Consider the following 14,369-nt stretch of genomic DNA (forward strand, 5'->3'; position numbering starts at 1 on the left):
TAGGTTCATGGAAAAAAGTAAAACGTTGAATTTAATTAATTCAGAAATACTCTATTTTAGTTGTTAAATACTTTTGCATATTATGGGTATAAAAAATGAAGAATTTATGGACAATGGATTGTTAGGGAATATCCAGTTCCAGTTCTCAACTACCTAGTGAAATGACACCATTGCAGAATCTTCAGACAGCAGTTAAAGTGCTGTTTAATCAATCATAAATTATTGCTTCAATTGTTATTGAAAGAAGGTTTGGTATTTTAAAGAGATTTTTCATATTAATATGTGAAATGAGATGCAATGCAAGATACCTTTTGTTAAAATAGTATCAGCTTTACAAATATTGCAGTTGTTTAGAGAAAACATTGAAATACTGGCAACTGAGCCTGCGGTTATTTAATCCAACAAGCTATGGCAGTTCCTACATTTTATACATTTTTAACCAGGAGAAAATCTAGTGCAACTTTTTGGGCAGTGTGTGTTTGTTTGTTTTAAAATGTTGCCATTTAAGGCAAATACAGTAAAACCTCCGTTAACCAAAACATCGGTAAACCGAAATGGCTGACAGTTTCAATAATTTTGTCAATAAAAAGTATATTAAACAAAAAGCAATAAAATTAAGGAAAATGAACATGTTGAGTGTTTTTTTTAAAGAAATCTATATATTCTTTTGTGTTTCTCTTTGACAATGATAATGTTTTGTAGCTTTATCTCTCCAATACTATGTAATTTGATAAATTAATAGTACAAAAAACAATGTCATTTTTAACTGAAACTCTTTATCCAAAACAGCCTACCCCCCCCCCTAATTATTTCGGTTAACGGAGGTTTTACTGTAAATGGTTAATGTTGATAATATATTCTTTTTCTTGGACTGCAGTTTGTTAATAAATTTATAAATACATACATGATATTGGTGTTTGATTTGAAATGATTTTAAGTATCATTTAAAGTATGTTATATCACATTCCGTTAAAAGAACTTCCACAACTAGCAAAAATGTATGAATAAACAAATTGTTTTAAAGGACAAAAAAAAATAATAGTAAAGGAATTGGCTTTATGGTTTATGGTGGTTTGTTATAGCACATTTAAATAACCAAATGCTGATAGCATGCAAATAAAAGTGTAATACTTTTGGTTCAAAACTTCTAATAGATTCTAATACATAAAGTATTAAAATTTAAAAAATAAAGACTTAAACCTTTGTTTTATTGTATTAACCTGTTTGTATTGTTAATGCCATTTATGTTATATATCTGTTGAATTGAACTCCTATTTTTGAATCCAGAATTTTAACAAATCCTAAACTTTTCCACAATGTCTCGTCTCAAGCATGATATTTGTGCATTCAAATTAATTTACATTGCATCTTAAATACCTTAGATTGCATATCAACCAAAGGATAACATGGAACAAACACCTCCACATGAAATGCAGGCAGTTGGATCTCAAGTTCAGACAAATGTACGGGCTCCTTGGTAGGGCATCCAAATTGTCATTAAATAACAAATTCCTACTATACAAAGCCATGTTGAAATCAATTAGGATGTATGGTATCCACCTCTGGGATTGTGCTAAATTAACACACATCACAACCATACCACAATTTCAATCAAAAGTCCTTTGATTAATTACTGGTGCACCTTGGTATGTCAGTAATCTCACACTGATCTGAATATTCCTTTCGTAATAGATGAAATACAGCGACCAACCATGAAAGTCGAACAAGAAACCAAGACAACGAACTGATCAAACATATCTGCCAATGGACCAATAATCAGAAGATTCAAGCAAACGTGGCTACAAGATTTAATACAACAGTGAAATAAACCTATAAGACGAAGCAGCATTGGATCATCATCCTTCCTTGCTTAAAATTTCATTCAAACTTGCTTAAGAAATTGATTGTAAATAAGAGTTCACAAGGAGAAAAAAATATATACAAATGTTATTTTAATTCCAATATACTTACCTTTAGACATTACAAAAGACATAAACATACCATTGTAGGTTTAGAATTTGAGGAAATCGAAAATATTTTAAGTTAAAAATGAACTTTGTACATATATACTATTTAATATTTTTTTACCTAGAATTTATAGTTGTCTTTTACATGTTTAATATGTAGAACTTTCCTTTCAGTTAAATACAACTTATTTTTACCTACTTATTTCTTTTTAGAGAGGATATTTTTGTGATATGTGCAATCAGATGAAATTGCCAATGCTGGCAGCATTTTATCAGTTGGGGTTTATTGAGTGTTAGAAATTAACTTTAATGCACTATTTTTACTGGGAATACGCTATAGTTTTACATTAACATAAGTTTACAATTCAAAACGTTAAACTAACTTAATTTTAAAGTAAAATTTTGGATAGTAAACTGTGTTAAGCACAAGAAAGTGACTTTATAAAAATTAAGTGTACAAAATGTATTAGCATTGTTTAAAAAAGGGTAGTTCTTAAACAATGGTATTAGTTAAAATGTAACTTGTTTCTCTTGTTTTCACCACTTTCTCCTAGAGAGGATATATTTTTGTATAGAATAAGTATTTAACATTTTTTGAAATTATTTTTTAGAAGTTTCAGTTATGTTGTTCATGTCAATATTTATAAAAATTATTATATTTTAAATAAAACTGGTTTTTGTATATAACAAAATAGCCTGTCATCTGTCATTTCTTCTTCTTTTTCGGCTGTCATCTGTCATTCCTTCTTCTTTTTCGACTGTCATCTGTCATTTCTTCTTCTTTTTTGGGCAGTCATCTGCCATTTTTTTCTTCTTTTTTGGCTGTCATGTGTCATTTGTGAGCAAATAATTTAGTAGAATTTTTGGTAGATTTTATCCTGAATCTAGTAGAATTTAGTAGATTTTATATATAAATCTAGTAGAAAACGAGGTTCGGTCGTTGGCAACCCTGGCTAAATGTCGTATGTGTCACATTCGTTAGTTTGTGTTGTAATTTATTCAACAGTTATTCAATTATAATCTGTAAACTGTCGAAAATGCTAAACTGCTGAGAAGAATAAAATGCACGTGTTTACAATTAGTGCGAATTTTGGTTCAGTATCGCTTCCACGAAATTCTTGTGAGGCAGTTTATGATTTCATTTTAACGGATTTTCATTATTTGATTATACAGTTATTCGCTATGCTATTATACATTCGCTACTTTGAATCATCGGACCGAAACAAATCTTTGCTTAATACAAAAAGCAAAGTAACGAATGTGATTTTTTGGAAAAGCAGTTCAAATTTTTTATCAATCTAACAAGGATTAAACATTACATACAAAAATATAAACATTTTCCCATTTGTCAATGCGCTGATTTAGGAGTCTCTAAAAAATAGTTATTTTGCACTCCTGAAAAGTACCACTTTTCACATTCGATAGTTGGAAATGGCAGGGACGATATGTCGCAGCTCTGTAACTCGATCCTACAGCTTTCACTTATTTTACGAGGAACCACTTACAATACAAACGTAATGAGTGTTATTGGTACTAGCGCACCGAGATTTCTTTCTTTCAAAAGAGTCGGTTGTACTTCTCTCAGGTCTACTTTGAAATTCAGGGTAAGTAGAGCCGAAAGCCAAATTTTTAGTGCAAAGCGGTAAAGGCTCCGAATACTTGGGGCACATCATGAGAGGTGAAAAATACGAACTATTAAGGAATATAATGCAGGGCAAAATCAAAGGCAGAAGAAGCGTAGGAAGACGTAAAATCTCGTGGCTACGCAATCTCCGTGAATGGTTTGGATGCAGCTCAATTGAACTATTCCGGCGCGTAACCAACAAAATTATAATTGCCAGAATGATTTCCAATCTCCGATAGGAGCCGAACTTTAAGAAGAAGAAGGTAAAGTCTCCAAAAATTATGGGGGAAAATGGTCATTGACTGGACTAAATATATTTTTCTTCATGTAAGTGATGGCTACGAAATACTTCATGTAATAAAGTAATAGTACTATCCCTGACGGGATAATACACTTAAATCAATTTACGAATACTATATTCTACCTCATTCTAAAGTTGTGATAACTCAATGCGATTTTGTTATAACATCGTTTTGAAATAAATCTGCATATTATATTTTTTAGACTTCACTGATATTTTACAACCTGATTTTCCACACAGTTGCAATGTTTCTGCTCAAAATAATTTATTTAAAATGATTGAATGTTAAGGGTACTAGAATATTAAGCGTTAACAACATACGCTAAGTTTGGGCTTGAAGAAACGCCTGAACTAAAAACGTTAAATATTAACGGAATGGTTTAGGTCGAAAGTCTCGTATTTTACCTTAGGATGTAGGATGTGAGTTATTTGCTCTCTTCAAATATTAAAAGTGGCCAAAGTCCAGGGCTGAATTACACACATAGCGGGGCTATAGAATCTTACGGCTCTATACGGAGTCTATATCATTCAAAAAACCAGGTTTTCAAATAACCCAAAATCAATAAAATAACTTTATAAAATACGTCCACCCGGATAATAGCAATTTCCTAACAATTACATTGATAGTACATACCGACGTTCCGACGTACGTTTCACTTAATGTTTTGATTTAACGTGTTTGCAAATCAATCATCAAGTTTCTGTAAAGATCTGTTGGAACAATTTGTATAAACAAAATACAATCTTCTTCAAGGAAAAGTCCCAAAAGTAAATATAAATAACTATATCATACATCGGCATCTTGCCTTTATCCATATGCGAGACCGGCTTCCCTAATTATATTTGTATGTAATAGAATTTTTAAGATTCTACTCCTCGGAACGTTATCGATTCTTTGTATTGCGGTCATCATCATTCTCTCTGCCTTATCCCTATGCGGGGTCGGCTTCCCTAATTGCATTTCTCCACACAATTCTATCTTGCGTCATAGCAATGTTAATCCCCTTTACCAACATGTCTGCCTTATCGTCTCCCCCCAGGTCTTCCTCTCCTGCACTTCAGCTATTCTTCGTATTGGGTGATTAACGTCTCGACGTTGAACATGACCAAACCATCTTAACCTATGCTCTTTCATTTTGGCATCAATTGGTGCCACACCTAGACTTCCCCTAATATACTCATTTCTAATTTTATCCTTCTTTGTCACTCCACTCATCCATCTAAGCATTCTCATTTCCGCCACATGCATTCGTTGTTCCTCTTTCTTCTTCACTGCCCAACATTCAGTTCCGTACATCATAGCCGGTCTTAAGCCGATGCCGCACTGCAGGATGCTAGATGGTGGCTTGAATGGTGGATTTTAAAGGTGGATGGTGGAGGGTCGCTGCATCCTGGACGCAGTGAAATGAAGTCAGTATCCAACTGACTGCTGAGGAGACATCATGCCTCTCTCTAAAGTTGCGAAAAAAATGTTACTATCTTCGGCAATTATAATGGTAAATAATGTAAAAAAAAATTTTGTCATTATTGTATTACTAAGCTGTTATTTTTAAGTAATAATAATGAGCGCCAGCACGTATTAGGCGGCCGTCTATGGTGAGTGCGAGAGAGATGCCATTCCGGCAGTCCAATGGGGCATCTTACTCGCACTTAGCCGCGTCAATACGATCTTACGGCTTATTGTTAATACTTAAAAATAACAGCTTAGTAATACATTAATGACACATATTTCTTCAGGATCATGTAGAGGGGGATTTAAACTTTGATTTAGTCACTTTCTAACTTCCATAGTAATAATTTTTAACCGAGTTAAAAATTACAAGAGACCTTTTTGTCCAGAATGGTCTAAAAAAGTTAAAAAAGATTTGTCCGGACCAAAAACAATAATTTTTGCGATTTGATTAAAAAAAATTGTTAAAAAAAATTTGGACCACTTTTTTCGTGGGCGACTTCTTGAACCTTATTCTGGGGTGTATTACAAATGTGATTATGCAAAAAATTATTGCCCTTCTTTTATAAACAGCCCTTATTACGCTTTCCTCCATATATGTAATATATTTATAGCGAGGCTACCCGGATGGATTATCAAACACGACAGATATGGGTGGATAGACGCCTGGCGGACCACCGGATGGGTAGATGGTAGTGGAAGGCCACTGCGGCTACCGTCGTTGTATTATTCGTGGTATAAGTAGACGGATGGTCGCCAGGCGGGTATCTACCATCCACCATCGTACCGAACTTCCTGCACTGCGGCATCGGCCTATGGCTGTTTTGTAGAATTTTCCCTTCAGCTTCATTGGAATTTTTCTGTGTGATGTGATGCCACACAACACATCACTCGCTTCTTTCCAATTCATCCATCCAGCCCTAATTCTACTGCATGCATCTCCATCTATTTCTCCATTACTCTGTAATACCGATCCCAGGTACTTAAAACTATTGCTTTTTACAATCAGTTCACCATCCAAAGATACCATTTTATTTGTAGTAACTCCATCTTTAAATGAACATTCCAAATACTCTGTTTTTGTCCTACTAACTTTTAAACCTTTTTCCTCCAGAGCTTGCCTCCACTGTTCCAGTTTTTGTTCTAAGTTTCTTTCACTATTTCCTACTAACACGACGATATCATCAGCATACATTAAGCACCATGGAATGTTACCCTGTAGTTTCGCTGTTATCTGGTCCAAAACTAATGAGAATAAATACGGACTAAGCACAGAGCCTTGGTGCAATCCTACTTTCACATGAAATTTATCAGTCTCTGCCACACCTGTCCTAACACTAGTCGTTACTCCCTCATACATATCCCTCACAATCTTTACATATTCACCAGGGACTCCTTTCTTATTGAGTGCCCACCACAGAATCTCTCGAGGAACTCTATCATATGCTTTCTCAAGATCAATGAATACCATATGAGCGTTTGTTTCTCTACTCCTGTATTTTTCCATCAACTGCCTTATAATGGAAATTGCATCTGTTGTTGATCTGCCCTGCATAAAGCCAAATTGATTCTCGGATATTTCGGTATCTTCACGTATCCGTCTATCAATTACTCTTTCCCATATTTTCATGGTGTGGCTAAGCAGTTTTATAGCCCTGTAGTTTGTACATTGTTGTATATCTCCCTTGTTCTTGTAAACAGGTACCAGTATACTGCTTCTCCATTCGTCTGGCATTTGTCCAACTTCCATAATTCTATTAAATAGACCTACTAGCCACCTTGTTCCTGTCTCTCCCAATGCTCTCCATACTTCCCCAGGAATATCATCTGATCCTACCGCTTTTCCTTTCTTTATTTTTTGAAGCGCTTGAGCCACTTCCTCGTTTGTTATTTTGGTGACCATTGCTGCTACTGTCTCCGTTGACTCTAGAGGCTGTCTGTCAAATTCTTCATTTGATAAGCTGTCAAAGTACTTTCTCCATCTCTTTTTGACATCCCTTTCGTAAACTAGTATTTTATTATTTTCATCTCGGATACACCTAATCTGATTAAAATCTTTTGCTTTCTTTGCTCTCTGTTTGGCTATTTTATACAGGGTGGTTCATTAATAATTGTCCATATAGTAACTGGAGAAACTCAGCACAAAATACGAAGATTTAACCTAAAACACTTAAATAAAATGTAGTTCCTTACTGAGTTACAGGGTGTTTTATCTAAAAACTTAAAAATTATTTTTACTCAGCATTTTAAAACTATTCGACGTATCCTTTTCATACTTGTCAGAAAGTGCGACTACTATACACCCTACTAAACTATGATAAAAAACGTTCCAGCTACTACCAGAGGCGTACGACAAGGGATAGTGAATGGTCGACCCTTCTTAAATTCTACGCCACCGGAGGAATTACTATTTTAGTGCCATTTTTAGATTCTCCAATACTTTCTACGAAAATAATATACTCTTTATTAGTAACGATAAAGTTATTAGTTTTCGAGATATTTGAAGTTAAATATGAAACGGCACAGTTATTTTGATTAATTTATGATATGATTCATATGATTAAAATTTAAAAATTAATTGTACCCAGTACTTTAAAACTAATTGGCGTATCCCTATCATACTTGGCAGAAAGTGTAGGTACTGTACACCCTACTAAATTAAGATACATAAACGTTTCTAGCTACTACCAGAGGCGTACGACAGGGGATAGTGGCTGGTTGACCCTTCCCATATTCTACGCCACTGACGAAATTGCTATTTTCGTGTAATTTTTTGATTTTCCAATACTTTTTATGTAAATAATATACTCTTCAGTCGTAACGATAAAATGATTAGTTTTAGAGATATTTGAAATTAAAAATGAAGCTACACAATACATTAATCAAAATAACCGTGTCGTTTCAATTTTAACTTCAAGAATCTCGAAAACTAATGACTTTATCGTTACGAATAAATAGTATATTATTTTCATAAAAAGTACTGGAGAATCTAAAAATTGAACTTAAATGGCAATTCCGCCAGTGGCGTAGAATTTGATAAGGGTCAACCATTCACTTTCCCCTGTCGTACGCCTCTGGTAGTAGCCAGAAACGTTTGTTTAACATAATTTAGTAGTTTGTACAGTACCTATAATTCCTGCCAAGTATGAATAGGATACGTCGAATAGTTTTAAAATGCTGAGCAAAAATAATTTTTAAGTTTTTAGATAAAACACCCTGTAACTCAGTAAGGAACTACATTTTATTTAAGTGTTTTAGGTTAAATCTTCGTATTTTGTGCTAAGGTTTCTCCAGTTACTATATGAACAATTATTAATGAAACACCCTGTATATCTTCGTTCCGCCTTCCCTGGTATCAAGTTGATCGTATAGGTTTGAATACGCTTCTGCTTTGGCTTTTGCTACTGCTACTTTCGCTTCCTTTTTCGCCACCATATAGTTTTGAAGATCTGTGTCGGATCTGGTTTCTTGCCACTTTTTTCTTTGTACTGCGGCACATTCTTTGTATTGCGGTATTAGGCCATTAACATCTCGGCTTTAAAGGTGGTCTAACCATATTAACTCATGCTATAAGATTTTGGCATTAATATGTATATACCACATATTATGTAGATTAATATGTATAATAATAATAATTAATTTTTTTCTTAATTTTAAATTTCTTCTTTTTGGGTGGGTAGTCTAACGACTACCTTAATAGTTCCGTCTAATTTTGATTATATATCACCGTTTTTTGCGGGATATTTACGGCACTGTCTTTGAGGGATTTTTTTTTATTTTGACACGTTATACACTTCCTGCTATTGTCTCGCTCATATTTCTTATGTTTGATTATTATTTTCAGAAATTCATAAATTATTTTTTCTTCAAACGTCAAATAATGATGACATTACTTATCTAACTTGATCCTGTCAAAGTTTGATGTCTCCGCCGGCTGCAGTTTTTTTCCCATTTCTTTACGGCGGTGGGAAAAATGTTGTCATAGCAACAATATGAAACATGTCACAAAGCAACAATACAGATGTCATTAACAACAATTAAACATTATTTTTATTTATAGTAATATTAAAAGTACAATTAGTTAATGAGGCATTTTCAAAATTGAAACCGTGCAAAAATGTTCCCGACTCTTGATACGCATTGGTAATAGGGCTTTTCATCGATTGTCATTTGTTTCGAGCTTCTGTCATATGTCACATAATTTTAATATATCTACGTCGTACGTCTTTGGTTTGTATCATTGGTATATACTATATACCAATAACGTATGACGTAGATATAGTAATATTATGTGACACATGACAGAAGCTCGAAACAAATGACTGTAAATGAAAAGCCCTATTGTTGATGATACTGATGGTCGAGCACAACTTTCAGCAATCATTCCGACGACTTAATTATTTTAATTTCTAACATCTAGACGACTTTGATAGTTGTCACAGTTAATTTCGAGTAAAAATAGCGTATGAATTGTACTATTTATGGTTGAAAATTGCTACGTTTGAAGAAAAAATAGTATACTTTATTCGCCAAAGAAGCGACTTTTCTTGACTTGCCCTCTATTACGCGCCTCACTTCGTTCGGCGCGTAATATCGGGCGCGTCAAGAAAAGTCATGCTTCTCCGCCTCATAAAGTAATATACTATTATTACGGTACATATTTTTATTGCACGTTATAATGGGTATCATTGATTGATTTCGGACTTAGACAATAATTGTTTATCCATAATATGTTCATATCTGTTACAAACTTACCTCAATTGGCAACTGACATAATTCCCTCGGAAGACTCGTCAGCTGATTTCTACTGAGATCTAGGAAATTTAAACATTGAAGACTGCTCACTGCATCAGGTATAAAGCGGATTGCATTATGATAACAACACAACTTTTCTAGAAAATGGAAACTCAAAACTTCTTCCGGTAACTCGCAAAACCGATTTTTTGACAAATCTGAAACAAAAGATATATAAATTATTATGTGTTGAAGAAATAATTTAACAATAATAATTATAGTATGTTCTGATTAGGCCATCGCACATGAAGAAACTGTTTTAAAGCAACAGTTTCGTGACATGTGTAGCATAGAGGACTACGGATTCGCCCACGAGGCAATCAGAATGAAACTGGTTTTCAATCAGTCTAAAACTCACCCTCTCAATCAGTCTAAAGGCCCGTTTTCACGCTACGTCTTATTGTACGTTTTGTGGGTCATACAAAACGTACGTTTTGTCAATAAGTGGATTTAATTTTTTCGATTCGACAAGACGTACGTTTTGCTGTTTTCACGCTACGTCTTATTGTACGTTTTGTGTGATAGGACAAATCCTAGACATTTTTCGATTCGACAAAACGTACGTTTTGCTGTTTACACGCCACATTTTATTGTATAGGATTTGTCCTATCACACAAAACGTACAATAAGACGTAGCGTGAAAACGGGGCTTAAAACTCACCTTTGCTCGTTCCTCCTCCTGTGGTCAGAGTTGCGATGCATTTTATTGTAGCAAGTTGTAACTCTATCTTTTTATGTTTTACGCACAATTTCACCGTATATTTCAGTCCAATTGTTTTACTAACTTTATCTGTTAAAATGAGTTACTAAAGCCAGGCTAAAACGACTCGTGGACTTGGCGAATAATCGTTACTTGTGTTACTTACCATGTCGTTTGTGTGGGTAACTAGTGCAATTATTTGTCAATTAGTAGTATGTATGTACTATGATTATTACTATGATTGGTACTTGACAATTAGTTCAATAATTGTACTAGTAACCCACTCATACGACATGGCAAGTAAACGTAAGTAACGATTATTCTTCAAGTACCTACACGACTCGTTTGAGTTCGGCTTGAGAATTAAACCATTTTGCATTCTTTTCGAAGTAGGGATGGACCCAACATTCCCTCTAAACTCTACGAACTCTGTTGTACTCATAGCAAATACATTAGACGATAATACATACAACTCTTGACATTTCCCATTAATTCTGTGGAAGCAAACAAAATAGCGCCATCTAGTGGTATGGGTTGTAACCACAAACTATGCATTTAAAAGAAAGGTATTTTTATAGGATTAAATCAAAATACAAATTTAGTTGTGAGCTATTTTCTTTAATTTTATATTCTTAGTTTTTAATTTACATAATTTTTCCTTTTTACTATCGTTAATTTTATTTATTACATACGCTTTTATTAAAAGATCAAAATATTTATCTATAAAAATTTTGTGACAATTTGTAGGTACATACATTTTCGAGAGTTTCTTGTAAGTAACATTTTAATTTTAAATTATATTTTAACATTTTCAACAGTCTCTTGTATATAATTTTAAAAATACCTTGTAAATATATTATTAATTTAATCTGAAGCTCCCTTTACAAGTTCACCTAAATTTTACACTAGCAGGTGTATCCTTAGCCCTAATAATAGAAAATAAGTTTTTCTATGGATGCTATACAATGTGCAACTTCTCTCACTACTTACATACATTCAAAACGAACAATTTCTCAGGCTGTGAGAAAAGTCGGCCATTGCAGTGAGAAATATTTTTCTCACGGGTTCCATACGTAGAATCGCGGTTTCCATGGTAACATGCACAATACAAACACAAATAATATTTTTGTCAAATAAAATGTGTCAAATCAAAACCTACCAGGAATTACCTTTCAAAACTGTTCACTATAACTATTAAGAAATAGGTAACTATAATTTTAAATAAATAAAAGTATATAAATATTAAGAATAGTAAATACCTACATATGTGTATAATATGTATTTTATTTCAATTTTGGCATATAATATACATAATAGCACCTAAATTATTTAATTTTGAAGATTGAACTCTTGACAAAAACGCATCCATAGAAAAAGTACAGTGTACAACACGTGAGAAAACGACATACTTCTCCCTCGCTTGATTTGCAACAAACTTCTGCGTTCGTGAGAAATACGTCTTTTTTCTCTCTTGTTGTATAATATACTATTCCTATACAGTCTGCGGTTAGCCTTCTTGTAAAACGAAATTGCAGCTAAAGACTTTCTCATCGTGGTGAATGGAGGCAAAGTAATACAGTTTTTACTTAATATTGTTGCCATCCTAGGTATTTGCTGAGAATCCATTTTACCGAACCTATTTTATTTTTTTAACCTAGACATTTTATGTAAAAATACAAACACAATTTACCAAGATTAGCTAATTAATTATCCAAAAATTAACAAAATTAAATTTGTATGTTTACGTTGAGAAAACGTAGTTCAACTCAAGTCGGCAGAGGCGTTAGTGGCAACGTGCTTCCAGTTTTCAGTGGGAGTTGGATGTATTTTGTTCATAGTAATCAATCATGTCCTTTTCGTCAAAACTCAACATAGTAAAATCATTACACACTGCTCGAACAAAAAAATATAACTCTGGGCGGAGACATTAGCTCCTTGGGCGGAGACAGTTTAATTTAGGTTGTAAACTGTTTGTAAACAGATTGCAAATGAAACTACTTTTCAACTGTTTTTTTTTAATAATTTGCGACTAATAAATTTGATATCAGTTGTACTAAAGACTCTAGACAAACTGCTCGATAGGCACATTATTAAGCAAGAAGATGTAATTCTGGGTGTATTTTTCGATATAGATGAAGCATTAGACAACTACACTAAACAATCAAAAAGGTGATTCGGCTGAAAAGACAAACCAAACAAGCTGCATAAGGCCAAAATCAGAAAATTTACCAGAAGGAGCTATTTAGATCATAGATGAAATCCAAAGGAGACAACTGAGTCAGCCATCATGGAAGAAATCCAAAGGAGACAACTGATCTGGTATGGTCATGCAGAAAGAATGGACGATGACAGGCTGCCAAAACAAATCTTAAAATGGACGCCAAGGGAAAGAAGGAAGATAGGAAGGCCGAAACAAACCTGGCTAGGCGGCATTCACAAGGCAATGTCGGAAAGGAATCTTCAACCTGGTGAATGGAATAAACGAAGAAGCTGGAAACTGGGAACCGGAAGGCGGATAACGCTATAAAAAACCGGAAAAATAAAAAAATAAAAAGCAATTTACATGCTTTAGGTCCTCTAAACCTGAGTGGAACTCAAAGTTTATTTAAAATCAGCAGATATAACGAATTATCAAGACAGCGTGACTGCTTTAAACACCTCCATGGAAAAATAAAACAAATAATATAAAACCAACCAAAAAATGTTATATTGGATATACAGGGTGTCCAGAAACTCTACCGACCAATGAATGCAGGAGATTCCTCAGATAATTTTAAGACAATTTAACCTAATTCACTTAGACCAAAAATGCTTCCTAAGGGAGCTAGAGCTATTTGAAGATGACGCACGTCTGGTAATTAGTTTTTCTTAAATACCTCCGGAACGCTTCTATTTAGAAAAACAAAAAATGGTATGCCTATTTATCTTCCAGAGATAAATCGATTCCCACATTGCAAATTTCTAGTACCGGTCATAGGCGTCCGTTTTTGGTAGGGCAACGGTTACTTTATCGCATAACTTTTTTGTCTTTAACTTTTAAGCATTTTTGACTCTGGATTATTAAATTGTGAGGTATTCTTGTTTTAAGTAGATAGGATACACCGTTTTCTAGAAAGATCGATTTGAAAATTTTTCGTGTTTTAAATTTCAAAAACAAATTTCAAAAAAAAACTATTTAGAAAAACGAAAACTTGTACGTTCAATTATATTCCAGAGATGAATCAATTTTATTAATTGCGAATTTCTAGTATCGGTCATATGCCTCGGTTTTGGGTAGGTCAACGGTTATTTTATCGCATAACTTTTTTGTCTTTAATTTTTAAGCATTTTTGACACTAGATTATTAAATTATGAGGTATTCTATAGAAGTAAAAGTTACTTACTCTTTAAGTTGGTAAAATATACCGTTTTTTTTTTAATTTTTTCAATTTCCTTTCAAATTCAGGAGACGAAAAATTTTCAAATATTTCTAGAAAACGGTGTGTCCTACCGACTTTAATAAAGAGTACCTTTTAGTACTAACTAGCATACCT

At 33.6% G+C, this 14,369-nt stretch overlaps 1 protein-coding gene across 2 annotated transcripts in view; it reads right to left on the reverse strand.

The window, feature by feature from the left end:
* LOC114334390 (leucine-rich repeat and calponin homology domain-containing protein) overlaps positions 1-14,369 on the reverse strand; it is a 290,806-nt gene that overhangs the window by 120,303 nt on the left and 156,134 nt on the right. For both annotated transcript variants that reach the window (XM_050648230.1, XM_050648229.1), the window contains exon 2: positions 10,098-10,294. In XM_050648230.1, the coding sequence (XP_050504187.1) occupies positions 10,098-10,294 (197 nt within the window). The remainder of the gene's footprint in view (positions 1-10,097; positions 10,295-14,369) is intronic.

This window comes from Diabrotica virgifera, chromosome 4 (assembly GCF_917563875.1).
Source record: "Diabrotica virgifera virgifera chromosome 4, PGI_DIABVI_V3a".
Lineage (NCBI taxonomy): Eukaryota > Metazoa > Arthropoda > Insecta > Coleoptera > Chrysomelidae > Diabrotica > Diabrotica virgifera.